The sequence below is a fragment of the Ovis aries genome, chromosome 7, assembly GCF_016772045.2.
Source record: "Ovis aries strain OAR_USU_Benz2616 breed Rambouillet chromosome 7, ARS-UI_Ramb_v3.0, whole genome shotgun sequence".
NCBI lineage: Eukaryota > Metazoa > Chordata > Mammalia > Artiodactyla > Bovidae > Ovis > Ovis aries.
In genome coordinates, this window is record NC_056060.1 from 15,209,881 (window position 1) to 15,228,192 (window position 18,312).

General features: G+C 52.0%; 1 protein-coding gene across 1 annotated transcript in view; it reads right to left on the reverse strand.

The window, feature by feature from the left end:
• The window catches only part of ITGA11 (integrin subunit alpha 11), a 135,674-nt gene extending 120,023 nt beyond the window's left edge, over window positions 1-15,651 (reverse strand). The window contains exon 1 of the mRNA XM_027971524.3: window positions 15,466-15,651. Within this exon, the coding sequence (XP_027827325.1) occupies window positions 15,466-15,517 (52 nt within the window). The 5' untranslated portion in view covers window positions 15,518-15,651. The remainder of the gene's footprint in view (window positions 1-15,465) is intronic.
• Between the last annotated feature and the right edge of the window lie 2,661 nt (window positions 15,652-18,312).

The window sequence follows — 18,312 nt, forward strand, 5'->3', positions numbered from 1 at the left end:
AGGTAAACAGTGCCCACTGCCCAAGCAGTGGCAGCCTCATGGACAGTGGAGTACAGCCTATAAGAGGACAGGCGAGGAGATGCAGCTGAGGTGACGCAGAAGTTCACAGAAATATGAGAATCACTCTGGCAGAAGTCTGGGAAGGCTTCTTGGAAGAGGAGGCCTTTCTGGAGCTGTTCGGGCCTAGAGAAAGCAGCAATATCCTTTCCACTTTAACCTACATCCTCTAAGGACATTTGTTATGGAGAAGATTGGGGTTTCCTCTTTTTTCATGGAGACTACAGACTTATTCAGACTGCCCTCCCCAGTGGTTCCTACATCACCCCTACCACCTCCCCACCCCTTTCCCAACTCCAGGCCAGCCCCATGCTCAGCAAAGCTTTGATCTGGGGCTCTTGGCCTCTGGTTCTGCATAAAAGCTCCCTCTGCCCTTGAGAGAGGGGCACCCTTGGCAGACCCTTCTTCCCCAGCCTGTCTCCATCAGCAGGAGGCACCAGTCCAGGGTAGCCACTGCCAAGCCAAACAGCACTGCAGAAACAGTGCGGGACCTGGCTACTAGGTGGTAGGAAAGTGCCCTCCTGGGCCTCACCCTGGGGAGGGCTGAGCATGAGAGAACATGGCCAAGCCTGCTAACTTCTTGGGATCCTTCCTGGCACGTGCCAAGGAGGTGCTAGCCCTGACGGGGTCCTTGACCAAACCTCCAAGGAAAGACTTGCCTGGTGGTCGAGTGGTTAAGACTTTGCACTCCCAATGCTGGGGGCCTGGGTTCAATCCCTGGTCAGGGAACTAGATCCTGCATGCTGCAACCAAGACCCAGCCAAATAAATAAGTAAATATTTTAAAAAGAAATAAACAGTAAAACAAACAAACCTCCAAACAGACAGAGCCAGAGTAGCTTAGAAATTATGCCACACATAAGCGGAGTTTAGATCTCTCTTGTCAAATCCCCCAGTCAAATCTGAGCCTTGCTGCACTTCAGTTCTGGATGAGTAAGGACGAGGGGACAGCTGTCCTTCCCGAGGGCTGCACAGGGGGTCCTAGTGTCCCCTATGGCTCACTGGGTGCAAAGAGTTTAGGTGGGACAAGGTGAACATCAACACGATGCATTGGTGTGCTTAGTCACTTAGTCGTATCCGACTCTTTATGACCCCATGGACTGTAGCCCACTAGGTTCCTCTGTCCATAGATTTTTCAGGCAAGAAATACTAGAGTGGGTTGCCATTTCCTTCTCCAGGGGATCTTCCCAATCCAGGGATCAAACCCCCGTCTGTCTCCTGTGTCTCCTGCATTACAGGCAGATTCTTTACCCACTGAGCCATCTGGGAAAACTTGAGAACTCACATTTAATGGATATTGAAAAAACTACAAGCAAATCAAAACTTAGATTTCAGAGCAGTTATTGCTTAGGATGAGGGTATGTGAAAAGACTGAGTTGACTTAAAGTCAATTGAATGAAAATTATTAAGTGAAAATATTCCAGATGTTACACAAATACGGCCAGAGTTATGTGAGCGGTACAGGAAAAGCAGGAAAGAAGGTGGCCTTTGGAGATGATCAAACCTGGATTTGGAGTCTGGAACTCATCTTTATCGGCAGCTGCAAGACCTCAGGCAAGTCACATGACCTCTAGGAACTGCAGTTTCTGGACTCAGACCTCCCTGGATTCAAATCCCAGGCTGTGACTTTATGACCCTGGTGATCTTGGGTAAATTACTTAATGACATGCCTCAGTTCCCTCAGCTCTGAAGTGGGGGAGATAACAGCACTCCTCTTATAGGATTGTCGAGAAGATGAGTGCTCAGACAAAGCCTGAATCGTGGGAGCTCTCAGTGACTGCTACCAAGTAGTACACGTTTAGTAGAGCACCTCATCCTTGCCAGACATGTCATTTGGTAATCAGTATTATTTCCAATGGTTTACACTAATTCTACAAGGTAGGCTTTATCATTTCCATTATACCTTCCAAGGGGCTTCCCTGGTGGCTCAGATGGTAAAGGATCAGTTTGCCATGTGGGAGACCCAGGTTCAAGCCCTGGCTCGGGAGGTCCCCTAGAGAAGGAAATGGCAACCCGATCCAGTATTCTTGCCTGGAGTATTCCATGGACAGAGGAGCATGGTGGACTACAGTCTATGGGGTCGCAGAGAGTCAGACATGACTGAGTGACTGACACTTCTACATACATTCTAGAGAGAGGATGTGACCTACCCAAAGTCACATACTTATTAAGTACCAGGGCCATTATTCAAACCCCAAGTCAATGGTACATGCCCCTAATATGAACCTTGGGCTCAGGCTCAGTCTCCCCACCTGTTCAATGGGTTTCACATCATTTCCCCAGTCACCAAGGCAGATTCTGGTCTGGTGGTTCCCAGGAATTGGACCATAGCTTCATCTACTACTGGGGTCTGCTGTTCAGCCCTTACTATCTTCTCTGGGCACTCCCAGCTCCTTCTGGGGTACCAGAGGACATGTCCACATTCTGTGGTCCATGGGTGATGTCTGAATCACTACAGTTTTGTGGGAAAAGAGGCATTTTAAACTTCTGTTCCACCCCCGTGTTCACTGGGAAGTCCCGTTACATACCTAGGTTTTCATTGCGTAAAAACACGTCCCATCCCATGTCTCCCTGTGTCCTTTCTGAGTCACAGTAAATAGCACTGAACAGCATGGGGCCAGCTGGGCTGGCTTGGGCTGCACGCTGTGAAAGATTTTCCCCTTTCAAGGCCCTTCTCCCATCAAGAATCCCTCCTGCAAGACCTGCCCACTTATAACCACCACCACCCTCTTCTTGTCTGGAAAGAAAGCCTTTAATAACAAATGGCCTTGGAAGTGTCAGGAGTGAATACCTAGGGGACTGGTGTCCTAAGAAAGGTGCCTTGAGCTTGGGTGATACTTATCTCAAGAAGGAGTAACTACTAGGATTTCAGGCTGTTGCAGGCTGGAGGGAGGTTTTCATTGATTAACTCATTCATTCCACAACTACTTATCACTTGACTACTTTGGCCGGGCACTTCTCTGAACCTTGGGGTACACATGTAAAACAACATTCAAGAATGCATGCTCTGTACATCTGCATTTCTATTGCTGTCCTGACACAGAACGGGGAAAGGAGGGTGGTGCAAACTGGGAGAGCAGTGCTGCCGAATATACACTGTGTCGTGTGAAAGAGGCAGCTGGCAGGGAGCTGCCGCACAGCACGGGGGGCCCAGCCTGGAGCTCCGCGATGACCTAGAGGGGTGGGATTGGGCTTGGTGGGAGGGAGTTTCGAGAGGGAGGGGATATATATACATACTTATGGCTAATTCACTTTGTTGTACGGCATAAACTAGTTCAAGAGTGTAAAGCAATTATGAGCTTCCTCAGCAGCTCAGTGGTAAAGAACCCTCCTGCCAATGCAGAAGACGCAAGAGTCAAGGGTTCGATCCCTGGGGCGGGAAGATCCCCTGGAGGAGGAAACGGCAACTCACTCCAGTATTCTTGTCTGGGAAATCCCATGGACAGAGGAGTCTGGCGGGCTACAGTCCACAGAGTCACGAAGAGTCGGATATGATTGAGGGACTGAGCGCACACACAAAGCAATTATATTCCAACAATGATGACGAAAAGAACTCTTGCTCTCCTGATTACACCATGTTGGAGGAGACAGACAATACGCAAGGTGAATTTAAAGAATTGGTATTAATGCTCAAGAGTGAGGCATACCCTAGTGGGACTGAAGCAGGGGCAGGGGTTTCTGTAAGGGGGTGCACACAGGGGAGGCTGACGTTTTAGTTAGGGGAGCAGGAAAGTCCTCTTTGAGAGGAGGTGTTAGAGAAAAGACCTGAAGGAAGTGAGAGAGGCTCTATGGTGGTGAGCATCCCAGGCAGACGGTGAAGCCCAAGGCACCAGGTATATTTCAAGAACATTCCAGAAACTGCATGAGTGGAGCAGAAGGAGCAAGTGGGGGAGGAGTAGAGGATGAGGTCAGAAAGGCAGGGGAGCTGGATCCCATAGGTCTCTCACCCAGAGAGGAAGGAGAGCCCCAGAGGGTTTGGGGTGAAGAGACAGGATGCGATCTGATCTATATCCCAGCAGCATCCCTCTGGCCACTGGGAGCAAGAGCTGAAGGGACAGGGCGGAGGCAGGGAGACCAGTGGGTTGGCTGTGGCCACAAGCCATGGGAGCCTTTCTGGGTGCCCCCTTGGCAGCCCCCAGACCTCTGTCTGTCCCCGGGTCCTAGTCCTCCGGGCTGAGTAGAGGTGGAAAGACAGATGGCAGACCAGAGCTTTCACACCAAGGATGATGGAATCAGCCCAGCTTACAGGCTGGGGGTAGGGGAGGCGGCGAGTTTGAAGATGCGCTCAAAGGCAGGCAGATCCACAGGGAAAAGAGAAGAAAGAGCAGGGACCATCTCAGTGGCCATTCTGACCCATGCGGGACGACCAGAGGGGCCTCTTGCCGAGCCTGCCAGCATATCTGCCCCTGGCTGGCCTCACCGTCAACAGCAAGCACATTCCACAGCTGATGTTTGGCTTGTGGTCTGGCCGGGCCTTCTGGTTGGTTTCTTCTGCTCTGAAAGGCTTTTAAAATCAGAGTCTGGGTTGTCTTTAAGTTTGGGGCATGAATCACTGCTTCTGGGTCTGGAAAGGGGATGGAGGGACAGAAGGCCCCATGCCAGGAGTGTTCTCGGTCTCTCTCTCAGGCCCGAGTGACACCAAGGCACGTATATGTGACAGGCTTCCCGTCAAGACACGCCGAGTCAGACTCCCTTCCAAGCACCCAGCCAACATGTCCACCTGCCCCAAAGCCCCATGGGTTCCACACATCCAGAATCCACTCGACTTCCTGTTCCTTACACGCCCGGCCCCATATTCTCTCCTCTTCCTTCCCTGGGGACCAAGGACGCTCAGTCCGCCCTCCTCAGGGTCCTTTCTCCTCTCCTCTCACCACCTGAACATCAGGCTCTGGCGTCTTCCTGCCTGGGTTGGAGCCGTCTTAGCAGCCTCCTTGCTCCTGGTTGTTGTCCTGTCTCATCAACCTGCCCCCTCAACCCCATATCCGCCCCACAAAGGAGCCTCTCAAAACAGATTAGAACATGCCTCTGTGTGTGTGGCAGTCACTCAGCCATGTCTGATTCTCTACGACCCCATGGACTGTAGCCCACCAGACTCCTCTGTTCATGGAATTCCCTAGGCAAAAATACTGAAAGTGTGTAGACATTCCGTTCTTCCCCTGGGGATCTTCCCAATCCAGAAATCGAACCTGGGTCTTCTGCATTGTAGGCAGATTCTTTACCATCTGAGCCACTAGGGAAGCCCAGAACATGCCTTTAACCTCCCCCCCAAACCTCCAATGGCTCCCATGCTACATCCAAAGGCCTTAGTTGGCACCCAGTCCTCTCTCAGGGGCCTCAGGCCACGTTCCATTCTTGCAGTTCCCTACAGCACACACTCCAGCATCCTGCTGACCAACATCAGATACACTCTCTGCTCTTCCTACATTTACAAATCATCTCTGTTTCAACTCTCAAATCCCAGAGTCTTTGTAGCTCTCTTACACTTTTATTACTTCCTCCTTTGTCTTAGTTATTTTCCCAAAGATCTCTCTCCTATTAGGCCATAAATTGCTTGAAGGGCAGGATTTATCTCTTATCTTTTATCCTCCAAAGAGCCTGGCAGAGCACCTAACACAAACCACTGTGTTAGAACCTCTTGTGGGTGCATCTGCAAAGAAACGTAAGACATCTCTCTTGCCCTTAAATCTCTTTCCATTGACTTGGATAGACAGTTCTTTCATTCAACACACATTATGTGAGCAGTACAATGTCTGGCGGTCTTCTCAGGTGGCTCTGTGGTAAAGAACTCGCCTGCCAAAGAAGGAGATGCAGAAGCCTCGGGTTCGATGCCTGGGTCAGGAAGATCCCAGAGAAGGAAATGGCAACCCACTCCAGTATTCTTGCCCGGGAAATTTCATGGACAGAGGAACTGGTGGGCTTCAGTCCACGGGGTCACAGAGTCAGACACAGCTGAAGCAACTGAGCATGCTCACTCTATGTCTGGCATTCTGCGAGAGCTGAGGACACAGAGAGTGATAAGAGGCATGGCCCCCGCTCTAGTCCAGTGGGGGACACCGTTCAGGCTATTGTAATACTGTGTGGCGTCTGGGGGTATGACATCATGGGAAGAACAGGCATCTCAAGATTCACACCAGTGACTGGTCCAAGGTCTGACTGAGTCAGGTGCGGTTTTCAGGAGGAAGACCTGAAGACTAAGTGGGAGACAAGAGAAAGAGGGGATCAGATCAGATATAGGGGACAATATGATGAAGGACAGAGACAGCTGGTGTGTTTGAGAAACTCAGAAGCTCAGTTTAGTGGAGGTGCCACATGCTCCTGTGAGCGAGGAGTTCTGAGTACAGGCAACTCAGGGTCTGGTGAGTTCTATCAAAGAGGCTAGACTCAGTGTAAAAGCAACAGGGAGCCGTTGAGGGCCTTAAGCAGAGGAGTGACTACACACTTAGTTTGTGTTTTAGCTTCACTTCGTCTGCTGTTGGGGAAGGTCTGGGGGCAGGAGGGAAGATGACACCTGAGTTTGTGCTAGGGCCTCAGGCTGGTCCCAGGGGCTTCCTCCTCTGCCCTCTGGGAAAGCCTCCTCACTTTTTCCTGATGGAGCATCCCTTCCCCACCCAACTTGGGCTTCTCTCCGCCAGTTCCAATCCTGAGTCAGGTGCTTCCTTTACCTGAACGCTCAGAATAGTTTCAGTGGGGCCCAGAATCACAGGGGCAGGGTGGCTTTGCCCAACCCTCTGCTGGACACCCCCTGCCGTGCCAGTCCATCTGCACGGAAGCAGTTCTGACCAGCATCCTTGGCCAACTTGGTGACCCTGTGGCCCCTCTTGGGCTTTTCTTTGGCCCACGTGGGACCACCCAGTGATCAGTAGCTTATGGCCCTGTGCGGGACACAGACAGGGTCACTAATGAATACCCCTCCAACTGCCAACCCCCAGCCCAAATTCCACATCGTGCCTCAGCCCCCCATACTCTGCTTCCATGCTGTGTCTCCAGCCCAGCTTGGCCATGAATCCTGTGAAACTGCAGGTGGGGGAGGTGGGCTGGAAAACTGGGAGACAGATCTGGTTACATCTAGGCTGCATCATGGATTGTCATGTGACCCTGAGCAAGTCATTGCCCATCCCTGGACAGTGTTTTCTCTTCTGCTTGACTGGGAATTGGGTTTAGATGACACTGGTGGTTCTCAGGCTCAGCTGCCCATTAGAACTCCTGTGGAGCTTTAAAAAATGCCAACACTGGGCTCTACCATAGAGATCGATGGTGTGGTCTGGTGGGGCCCAGGCAAAGGTTTTGTTTTACACCATCACTCCCTTCTTCACCCAGGAATGAGAACCACGGGATTTGCTGATTGTCTGCAGACCAAGAGTGGGGTCTGAAGTGGGCAGGTAAAAAAACCCAAGAAGTAACTCCTTATTTACAAGTGTGAGCCCAGCAGGACCACAGCAGTATTGGTGCAGCAGTATTGGTGCAGCAGTATTGGCTGGCGGGAAGGCTAGGTGGCACCTGTGGTAAAGGACCCACCTGCCAATGCAGGAGACATAAGAGACATGGGTTTGAGCCCTGGGCTGGGACATCCCCTGGAGGTGGGCGTGGCAGCCCACTCCAGTATTCTTGCCTGGAGAATCCCATGGACAGAGGAGCCTGGCGGGCTATAGTCCATAGGGTCGGACACAACTAAAGCGACTTGGCATGCACGCATGTGGAAAGGCCAGCATTTGGAGGTTTGGTTTCTCGTGTTCACCAAGGGGCTACTCCAGAGCCCAGCATCAGATGCTTGAAGGTCCCCCAGAAAAGCCCTCAAAGTGGTCTTGGGTTAGTAACTGGAAACAGAAGCATCTTCCAAATTCCATGGCTTAAAAATCATCCCACGGTCCTGGCTATGCGCCTACAGAGCCTCTCCAGGGATCCTCTGCATCTACGGACACCAGCACTTTGCACCAGCAGCCTGTGTGTGATCTGCACCTTTCTGCCCTCACTGTGTCCCTGAGGCGAAGGCTGGGCCTTATCTGATTTGGAATTTCCAGAACCTGGAGATGCCTGGGGTTTCGTGGGTGCTCAGTACATACTGGCCAAATGGACAAACCACTCAGTTTCCTCATGTGTCAAGAGGGATCCTGTGCCTTCCTTGCCAAATCACAAGCCTGAGAGGAGAGAACTCTGTGAGAAGTGGCTAAGGCTCCACACTCAGAAGGGGCCCCCTTGGTCTGATGCTCTGCTGTGGCCATCTTGAAATTCTTAATAGTCTTTAAACAAGGAGCCCTGTATTTTCATTTTGCACTAGGCCCCACAGATTATGTAGCTGGTCATGCGTATGTGGTGAGTGGTGGGAATAAACTCAGAGAAGAGCTCTGTCTACAAACTATTTATGGGACTTAATGATTGCCAGCAACCGCTGAATATAAGGGGCTAAGGGATCCAGGAAAAGAGCAGTTCCAGTGGATGGAGAGGAGATAGACATAGTTTTGTGGTCTTCTTCCTGGCAGCAGGAGAAAGCAGCAGTCTGAGGGCTTGGGGATGGGCAAGACAGGGCGAATGATGGAGACGGGAGACACCCTCAGCAGTTTACGGAGAATGATATGAGGGATCTTGTCCTACCTGCCTGCCACAGATGTAGAAAATCTACTATTAGAACTTCATTCCTTTGGCTGAAGCACTGCTTTCTCCTTAAGTTTCTCTGATGAGTGTTGCAAATTAGGTTCCTAATCTCATCTTTGACCAGAAGATCTCCCTTGGAGTTTCTATGTGATCTTGGGGATATCACTTAATTTAAAGAAAATATTTATTTATTTATCAGCACTGGGTCTTACTTGTGGCATGCAGGATCTTTAGTTGCAGTGTGTGAACTCAGGTGTGGTGTGTGAACTCTTAGCTGAGACATATGGGATCTAGTTTCTGGACCAGGGATCGAACCCAGGCCAGGTTGCATTTGGGAGCATGGAGTCTTAGCCACTGGACCACCAGCGAAGTCCCAGAAAATCACTTAACTTTGAAAAGCCTCTCTCTCCCCTCTCTATCTAATGGACATACCTCTGACCTCAGCTAGCCTATTCTGACTGATAGAAAAAATATACGGGAGTGCTCTTTGCAGAATGTTGGAAGTTACATCCACTTGCTCATTTCATGATTTTTCCATGGCCTTCCTGAGGCCCAGTCTGCAAAGAATCGAGTTCTGGAAATCTGCAGGGTCAGGATTCCTGGTAGCCTGACCCAGCCGGGTGATGCGGCTTGGGCAAGAAAGCTGTCAACCCCAGCTGCGGAGGCAGGAGCCCCTTCTCTCTGTGTCATCCTGTTTGGAATCCTAGAGCACATTGCTATAGCAACTTGCCTAACTCGCCCCACATGCCACGTGGAAAAACCTCTGCCTGCTTTAGAGCAGCATTACCAAACCACAGACTGGCTTCTCCTGCATTACAGGATGAGGGCTCCTGTCATACACAAGGGTCTAGGTAGGAGGCATCTGACCAGATGCTGAGAAGTGAGCTAAGGTGTTGGACCGTGCCAGGAAGGTCCCTCGCCTCAACTATTTGGTCTCACCTATTTCAGATCCTGGTACCTGAAATTCCATCAGTAGCCCCTTGTTCCTTTGGCTCAAACACAAACCAGTTAAAATGCAAATCCCTTTGGGTAGGATCCATGAAGTTGTCACCATTCATTAGTGCTGTTCAGCATGAATTAACTCATTGGGCCGGGAACTCAGAGCAGGTTTTGATTAGGGGAAGCAGAGGCAGGGAAGGGAGAAGAGGAGTGCCCAGCCTGGGCCCTGTGGATGGGCTGGAGAGAGAGAGTGGCCCAGAGTATTGGGTCTTGGGGGCAGATGGGGGAGCCCTCCTTGGCCCTGAGTAGGAAGGCAAGTGAGGGAGAGAAGCTCTCATATTACAAGACACGGCATGAGGATCACTTCTCACCAAGCCAACATCCTGACTGAGAAATCCCTGTCTAGCTGAGTCTGAAGGAGGGAGCAGCCTCCCTGGGCCAGTGCCCGGTGAGGGTGGCCACTGTATTCAGAACCTCACTTTCCCTGAGGACAGCATCTTCCAGGAAGAGCATCTTATTCATCTTTCTTTAGGCCCACATCCTAAAGAGACATTAGTTAGTTAGTGTTAGTAGCTCAGTCGTATCCAACTCTTTGCAACCCCACGGACTGTAGCTCACCAGGTTCCTCAGTATTTTTTCAGGCAAGAATACTGGAGTAGGTTGCCATTTCCTTCTCCAGGGGATCTTCCCAACCCAGGGACTGAACCCAGGTCTCCTGCCTTGCAGGCAGATTCTTTACCATCTAAGCTGCCAGGGAAGAGAAATTATGTATGGATTAAAGGCAAACACCGAACACCACCTCTTACTCAATCAATCAGCATGACTCCAGACGAGCTATTTAACGTCTCACGTGTAACCTGGTGGTTGTGGCCACAGTGAGATCTAACTGAGATGTAAGAAAGTGTTTGACGCAGTGCCTGGTATCGATCAAGCGAATGATGGGAATGGTGATCCACGAACTGCTACTGTTTGCTGAGGCAGTACTGGGTGCCAGGTGCTGCACCAAACGCTGGATACGAATGACCCGTAGATCACCTAAAAGACACATCAGCCTGTGAAGTTGTTATTCTACCCATTTTACACGCGAGGATTGAGTCTCAGAGGGGCTTATCCAGGGTCACCCAAGCAGAAGGGATTTGAACTCGGTTGGGTTCCCAGGTCACACATATGCTAATCATCACTCCTGCTCAGTGCAGGTGACAAAGGAAATGAGGGGCAGAGGTAGGGGGCGGGGTGGGAGGCCGGTATGTTTGACCACACTGGCTTTTTCCTCCAGGTGGGATTTTATTCATCTGTGAAGGCTGTAAGTACACACTATGAAGACATTTCATGAAATTTTGCAGGGAGCTTGTTTTTGGTTTACAAGGTGACCAGCTGCAGTCTCCTCCCCTTCTCCCCTCGCAGGTAACATTCTGGACTTTCACCTGGCAGGGTGCGGACAGTCCCGCCTAGACCACAGCTCCGCAGAGCAAGCACTTCACACTGAGGGCATGTGGGTGACTTTGGAGCTCACAATTATTTCAGGGAAAGAAGTTTCAAATGGCTGTGAACTCCTGATGGTAGCCCACAGTTTGGTGGTGGCCGGGCAGCGTGATTAAGCTATGAGGGCAGCAGAGACACCGTTTTGGAGATGGGTTGCTGCACGTTTCAAGCTTGCTTCATAGCTGACCCTTCCTGAGTCAGCCAAGGGCTCTCACTGCCTGGGGATGACTCTGATGGATCCTTTCTCTTTGTAGCTGTGATAGAACACTGTATGGAGGGTCTGGAAGCTAGAGTGAGACAGTGATCTCCAGAGTCAGGCATTAAGAAGAGCAAAGAGGGCTTTTGGAATTTTCAAAAGTCCCTTCTTTATATCAAGAGCCAGGCCAGCCCAGCCCAGCGCATATTTCTGACCTAAGCAGTGAATGGAGAGGATGGAAGGGAAGTTCCCTGTTGCTAGAGGAAGTGATCACTACAGGAGGGAGAGGAAGAGGGTCACAGAGGGCAAAACAAAGGTGAGTTGCTGTCTGAGTTCCTCAGGGGCCCATTGCCCTGTGTGGGTGAGCTAGGAACAATGAGGATGGTGAGGAGACAGGCTTCCCATCTGTGGGGGAAGCACTACAGGGCTAATAAGAAGAAGAGGGTCGTTTTCTACTTTCATCTCCTTAGGGACCCCAGGGTCTGCCTGTGGAAGGGTGCTGAAGCTCCTCGGCTGATGGTAGCTGAGAGGCTTGGCTGACAAGCTCCCAGTAGGGTGGGCATTGGAGAGGCAAAGGGACAAACCTTATCTCCTTTCCCTCTGCCCAAGGGCTTGGATCGTTTCAGTCTTTGCACATCCGTGGTGCCCAGCACTGCATTTTCCATACAAGATTTTTCTGCTGAATAAGACCCCCACCCACAAGGGTTATCTGTGTGGGATGGTTCTTCTCTCCAACAACACAAAAGCCTCCTGCTAGGATCACATTGACTTCAAAACAGCCTCAATGGCAACCCCTCTCTCCCAAGTTTCCATTATGATCAAGACTTTGGGCCAGGCCTTTGGGGGAAGGGGTTAGGGAAGTTTAGGTTTACTTAGGGCCCTGGATGTATGTTTCCGCTGAGTTTCCAGTATCCTAGCACTTCCTCTAGACTTGCCTTACGGATTTGAGTTTGAAAGTTGCATCTCTGCATCCTCAGATCCCTTATTCAATGGCTAGTACCTTGAGCAATGATGATGATGATGCTGGAGAAGAAAGACAAACTCCTAGCTGCTCAATGTGTGCCTGGAACTTTTCAATAACTTAATATACATTATATATCTTCAAACAGAATCCCAGTTATCAGAGGTCAGACCCGTCCCAGGCAGTGAAGAGCCAGGACCTTCAGCCCCACACTGTGTCTGGTCTCCACGTGTATCATCTGTCAGGTAACAAGTGCTCATAATGGCTAAGGTTTTTAAATTTTTTTCTGCTTCCAAACTGGGAGGAATTAATTTTTATTTTATTTTTTAAAATGTTGTCAAGGTGTAGTGGATTTACAATGTTGTGTCTAATTTCTTGTATAGCAAAATGATTCATTCGTATATTCTCTGTCATAATCATCAGATGGGTCATGATAGGGAAGTTCTGCTCAGTGGATCTGCTCTCTCAGAGTGTCAGCTGTAGACATCTTTGGACTTGTCTACTTTTTTTCTGGCTTTCTTGATAGTTTTGCCCACGTCATCACCCTGCCCAGCCTGCAGCAGAAGCTCTGGAAAGATCAAGGCTCTGAACTCTTAATGGCTTCAGTGAGGATTGCCATCCCCCTACCCCCCACCCCAACTTGGCCTTTGACAAGTTTCCTGTCCAGCTACACTGTGCCATCACCAGTAGGCAAGCTCACATTGAATCCATGTGATGCACAGATGGGAGATCAACATCAGTCCTGTTCTGGAGCTGGGAGTGTGGGCCCAGTGATCTCTGTGACCCTTCTAATCTTCAGAGTCCCCCCGAATCAGAATCATCTTGGTGGTTTTCAAATACCCACCTTTTGTTTCTTTAACTACCGTAGTTCCAGGAAATGACACTTTAATGTACAAACAGTCCCACTTGAAGGTCTATCCACACTCTACACATTCCTTCAAGGCCCCGTGCAAATGCTATCTCCTCCTCCAGGAAGCCTCCCTTGCTTATTCAAGCAGAACTGAACTTCCCCTGTTTGAACTGTAGCCCTTAGCTCCTCCATGCCACTCACTTCCCAGTGCGTCTATTTAGCTTTCCCTGCTCTCACCTTGTTCTCAGCTACAGGCAGGGCCCAGACTGCATGCATGCTTGGGCCCCACCCCCAGCTCCTTGCAAGCAGATGTCGCTCCAACATTGATTGATGCGTTTAATGAATCCCATATTTCAAGAACCCAGACTGACCAGACATAACTCAGGAGTGGTTTTCTCCATATAAAGGGAGTTCTGAGTCACAAATCCTGTCCCTGTCCTTCACCCTACTCCCTTACCCGCCCCCCCTTCATCCTTACTTTACTATTATCATTATCAACCATTGATTCAACCCTACTGTTGACCAAGTCCTGTATTAACAACTTTTCACTTAATCATGCCAACCACTCAGAATTTCTATCTCCATTCACAGAGGAGGAAATCTGTTGGAGAGACTGTATAACCTGCCTAAGGTGGGCAGCAGAGCCAGATGGGAAGCCAAGACTGATTTCAAAGCCTTTGCCTCTGGTTTCCTTAAGACTCTAGCCTATAAAGCAGCTGTGTGTGGGCTCAACTGCTCAATCATGTCCAACTCTTTGGAACCCCATGGACTGTAGCCCACCAGGCTCCTCTGTCCATGGGATTCTCCACCCAAAAATACAGGTGTGGGTTACCATTTCATACTTCAGGGGATCTTCCCAACCCAGGGATTGAAACCGCCTTTCCTCCATCTCCTGCACTGCAGGCGGCTTCTTCACCACTGCAGCACCTGAACAGCCCCATGAAGCATCTACTTCAGCTCAAGTTCTGATGGGCCTACACATCTGGGATCACAGAGGAGTGCATTCCCTTTTCCTGTGGTTGGATCTGCTCTGACTTGAAGATAGTTCCTGGAGTTCCCCTCTTGTCTAAATGACCTAGAGAGAGCTTCACCTCTGCTTCCGTCAGCTGGTTTCTAGACATATGCTCGCCTTGTTCCAGCTCTTCCCCTGCTGTCCCCAACTCTCCCTCCTCCCCAGCTTAAAGCTTCTGTTTGTTTTCAGCTCTGACTCTAGGATCTGAACTGCACCCCACCAGCAGCGGCCCTTTCAACTACAGAAACTCCACTACAGAGGGCAACAGGGTGTACGGTTTCCAGTGGTATCCCGGGACTGGGATGAAGTTCCTTGGGCTGGGGGCGCTCCACCTGTGCTCTTTGAGGGCGCCTTTCCCCCTGCCATCGCATCTGACTCCCACTGCTGGCCCATCTCGGACCTGGAGCCAACGCAGAAGAGGAGGCTAGGCCCAGCTGCCAGTCCCCGAGGCGCTGGTCCCTGCCAGAGCCTGGGGCCACGCCAAGGAAGAGTCCTGCAAGTTTTCCGGATTCGTAGAACAGCGCCTCTGTCTGCCGCCCTGGAGTGGCGGGTCGCACCAGGATGTCAGGTGTGGGGACTCCCCGGCCGGGTGCCCCGGTGCGGAGAGCCCAGGGTGGCCTCTCGCTCCGGGCCGCTCGTCCCGCCGGCCCGGGGTCCCTGCCGCGCCCGGACACCTGGAGCGCATTAGGCTGCGGCGCACGTCTCGGCGACCGCGGCGTCCCCAGCTTTATTGAATGAGCGCACAATTCTGAGCGCGGGTTGGCGGACGATGGCCCGTCCCTACTTCGAGGTCAGGTAACGTTTTCGGGGGGCCCTGGCCTGCCGAGCGGCGCCCCGCCGCCTTTGGCTCGGCCCTCGACGGCTGGCCACAGCCTGGGCGCCGACCGCCCCAAGGCTTCGCTCCGTCCGGGCCCGAGGGACTCTGGGCTGCTTTCAGCCCCGGGGCTCCCCCAGCACCCTCCTACCCCCGGACCGCCGCACCCAGCTCCCGGCTCTTAGCGATGCTGCCTCCGCGAGCCTCGGCGCTCGCGCGACCCCGAGTGCCCCCCGTGGCGGTGCGGGAAGCTCGGTGGGGCCCTTGGAGAAAAGCAGGGTGCCCGGAGGCCACCGGCCCTCGGCGCTTTTCAACTCGAGCCTCTTCAACTCTTCCCAAACACACCAAAGCCCCGGGTCCAGGCCGCCTCGGCGCGCCTCCCTCCGGGGTAGAACTTGGCGAGCCGCTTGACTGCAGCCACTTCCCGGGGAACCCACGTCCCCAGAGCCGCGGAGGTCGGACCCTGGGAGCGCACCGCGACGGGCTCCTGGCCGCCGGACCCCAGGCCTCGGTGGGTCAGGGAGGGGCTGCCGGAGGCCAGGGCTGGGGTTAAGAGGGGGACGTACCTGGCCACAGGCTGAGGGTCCAGGCCACCAGGAGGCCCCTGGGCAGGTCCATGGCCCGCGCGGCGCGGCGGCGGGGCCCGGTGCGGAGCGGCGGCGGGGGGCGGCTAGCCAGAGCCGCAGCCTCCTCTGCGCGGCGCCCCGAGCACTGCGCGCGGCGCCCGGTTCCCTGACAGCCGCGGCTCCTTCAGAGGAAGTGGGAGGGCTGGAGCGGCGGGGAGGGGCGCCGGACACCGCGGGGCTCTGGCTGCGGTCCAGTCTCGGCCCCTCTGCCACCTGGGCAGGCGGCCGGCTGCAGCCTCGACGCGTCTCCGACTTCTCCTTCTGCCCCCACCCCACTCCTGCCGTTGGAGACAATTCCAGAGAACCACCGCTCCTGGGAACCACCTCGTCAGTGCCGTGCCTCCCTCCACACTGCCACCACCGAATTCAGAGTCTGTTCAGGAAAAGGGACTTACAGTCCCACGTCCCAGAGGAAGGAGCTTCAGAAAGCTCAGAGGGTACCTCAGGTGACCTAGGGCCACGACTGGGTCTCTCTTGGCTGAAAGGAGTGGGTCCCTACAACGTCCATTCTGAGACAGCCCCCTGCTGTCCTGCACCCTGGTGCTTGGAACGCAAAGCCACGGTTCTTCTCCTGACCCTGGAAGAAATGCAGATCCCCCCTCTGCCTCCACAGTGTCCTCCCTGCAAGCCTGAGACGTTCCAAAGCATCCAGTAGGACCGTCTGCCCACTGTTACCATAACAGCGAAGATCTTTGGAACCCAGCTACCTTCCTTCCCAGCGCTTCTAACCACTCACTGACAGTTAAATTCAATGCACATATTTTGCACAAGCTTTAAATCAGGCCCTGGACCACAATCCATGGGTGTGGAGGCTGGCCTTTCTAGAAAGGGAGACAGCTGAGGCAGAGGGTAGGATGGCCTGTGTGGTGAAAACTAGAAAAGAAGTCCCTCCTCACTTTCTCAGGAAAACCTTCCCTTAACCCCCTCCCCAGCCCCCATCCTCAGCAGGTCAGGTCCCCAGATACATGCTCATTCTCCCCCACTCCTATTTTTTTCATTGTACTTAGTAGAAAAACTTGACATTAATTAGTGCAATCATTTGATTAACTCTTCTCTCCTTGCCCAGACTGAAAACATCATTGGGGTAGAAATCTCTAGGTCACACTGAGCACTTAGCCCCCAGCACCCCAGGAACATAGTAAGTGGGTGGAGGGATGGATGAACGGATGGGTGGATGAGGGCAGATGATATGTGGGTACGCAGAGTGGGGATTCTGACTGAGAGGGATAGGAAGGTTTCCCAGAGGAGGTGACATTTAGGCTAGGTTCCGGAGAATGAAGTGGGTTTTGAGAAGCCCCAGGTTCATACAAGAATAGTAGTGGGCATTGTGCCCGCCACTGGAATGTCCCTCTCCTCTTGCTAGCTTCCCTGGTTTTTATTCTGGCATCCTCGCCTCTCCCATTCAGCCAATCTTTGGAAGAAGCTCATTCTCTCTCTCTCTGGTGTGTGTGCGTGTGTGTGTGTGTGTGTGTGTGTGTGTGTGTGTGTGTGTTTGCACATGTGTTGGGGGAGGCATGTGGTTTAGGCTGAAATGAATCAGTGTATTGCCATCCCAGGCCATAGTTTAAGAAAGGGCAACATGATAGAAGGAAAAAGCTTTTCTGGGAAATAAGCATTCTTGCTCTTCTAAAAGAGCCTCTAGAATGAACTAGGTAAGTAAGTAAGTATTTTTTCTCCTACTGCTGCCTCCCCTTCCCAGCTGGAGGGTTTGGAAGTTGATGGGGATGCAGGTGGGTCTGGGTGGGGAAGGAGATCTGGCCTTGCGATGAGGCTGGATGACAAGGAGGAGAAACCAAAGTCCAGCAGGGTCTTGTTGGTCCCCTGAATCAACAGGGGGCCCTCTCAGTCCACAGCCCTGAGCACTTTCCAGTTGTTTGACCAATGAGCCCCTTTATTGTTTGAACGTGAACATGAAGTCGGTCAGTCGAGTCCGACTCTTTGCGACCCCATGGACTGTAGCCTACCAGGCTCCTCCGTCCATGGGATTTTCCAGGCACTAGTACTGGAGTGGATTGCCATTTCCCTCTCCAAGGAATCTTCCCAACCCAGGGATCAAACCCGTGTCTCCCACATCGTAGACAGACGCTTTACCGTCTGCGATCTCAGCCAAAAGGTTTAGTGCAGGTCTAAGTCCGGACGCTTTGAACCTGGAGTCTCCTGATAACAGCTACCTGGCAGGCTGTGAACCGCTTCCCATCTCCCACAGATTCACACTTTCCTTAGCGTTCTCAAATTCCAAGAGCATGGGAATTGCCTGGAGCATTTACAAAGAATTTTTCCTGAGATCAGGGAGTCCTGATAAGCACCATGGTCACTGCTGTGGGAGTGGGCTGAGGACCTTGCTCCCAGATTTGCTGAAGGGACTCTCTGCAGTGGGTGTGATGCTGCTGGTCTTCGGATAATGATTCTGCCATTCATTAACTCACACTGTCTTCATCAGGGGCATGGAGGTCCTGAATACAGGATGGGTGCCTTTGTGTTAATCTGGGATGATGCGGGGGGTTGGGGGGGGGATGTGTCCTCATTTAACACAGACTTAAGTGTCTACTCTGCCCTCGTGCTCTGCAAGTCATACAAGAGAACCTGAGAAGACAAAACATAACCTGGTAGACAAATATATGATACCACTTATATGAAGAATCTTTAAAAAAAAATGATACAAATGAACTTATTTACGAAACAGAAACAGATTCACAGATTTAGAGAATGAATTTGTGGTTACTGAAGGTGGGCTGGTGGGCGGAAGGGTGGGAAGAGGGCTAGATTGGGGGAGTTTGGGATTGACAT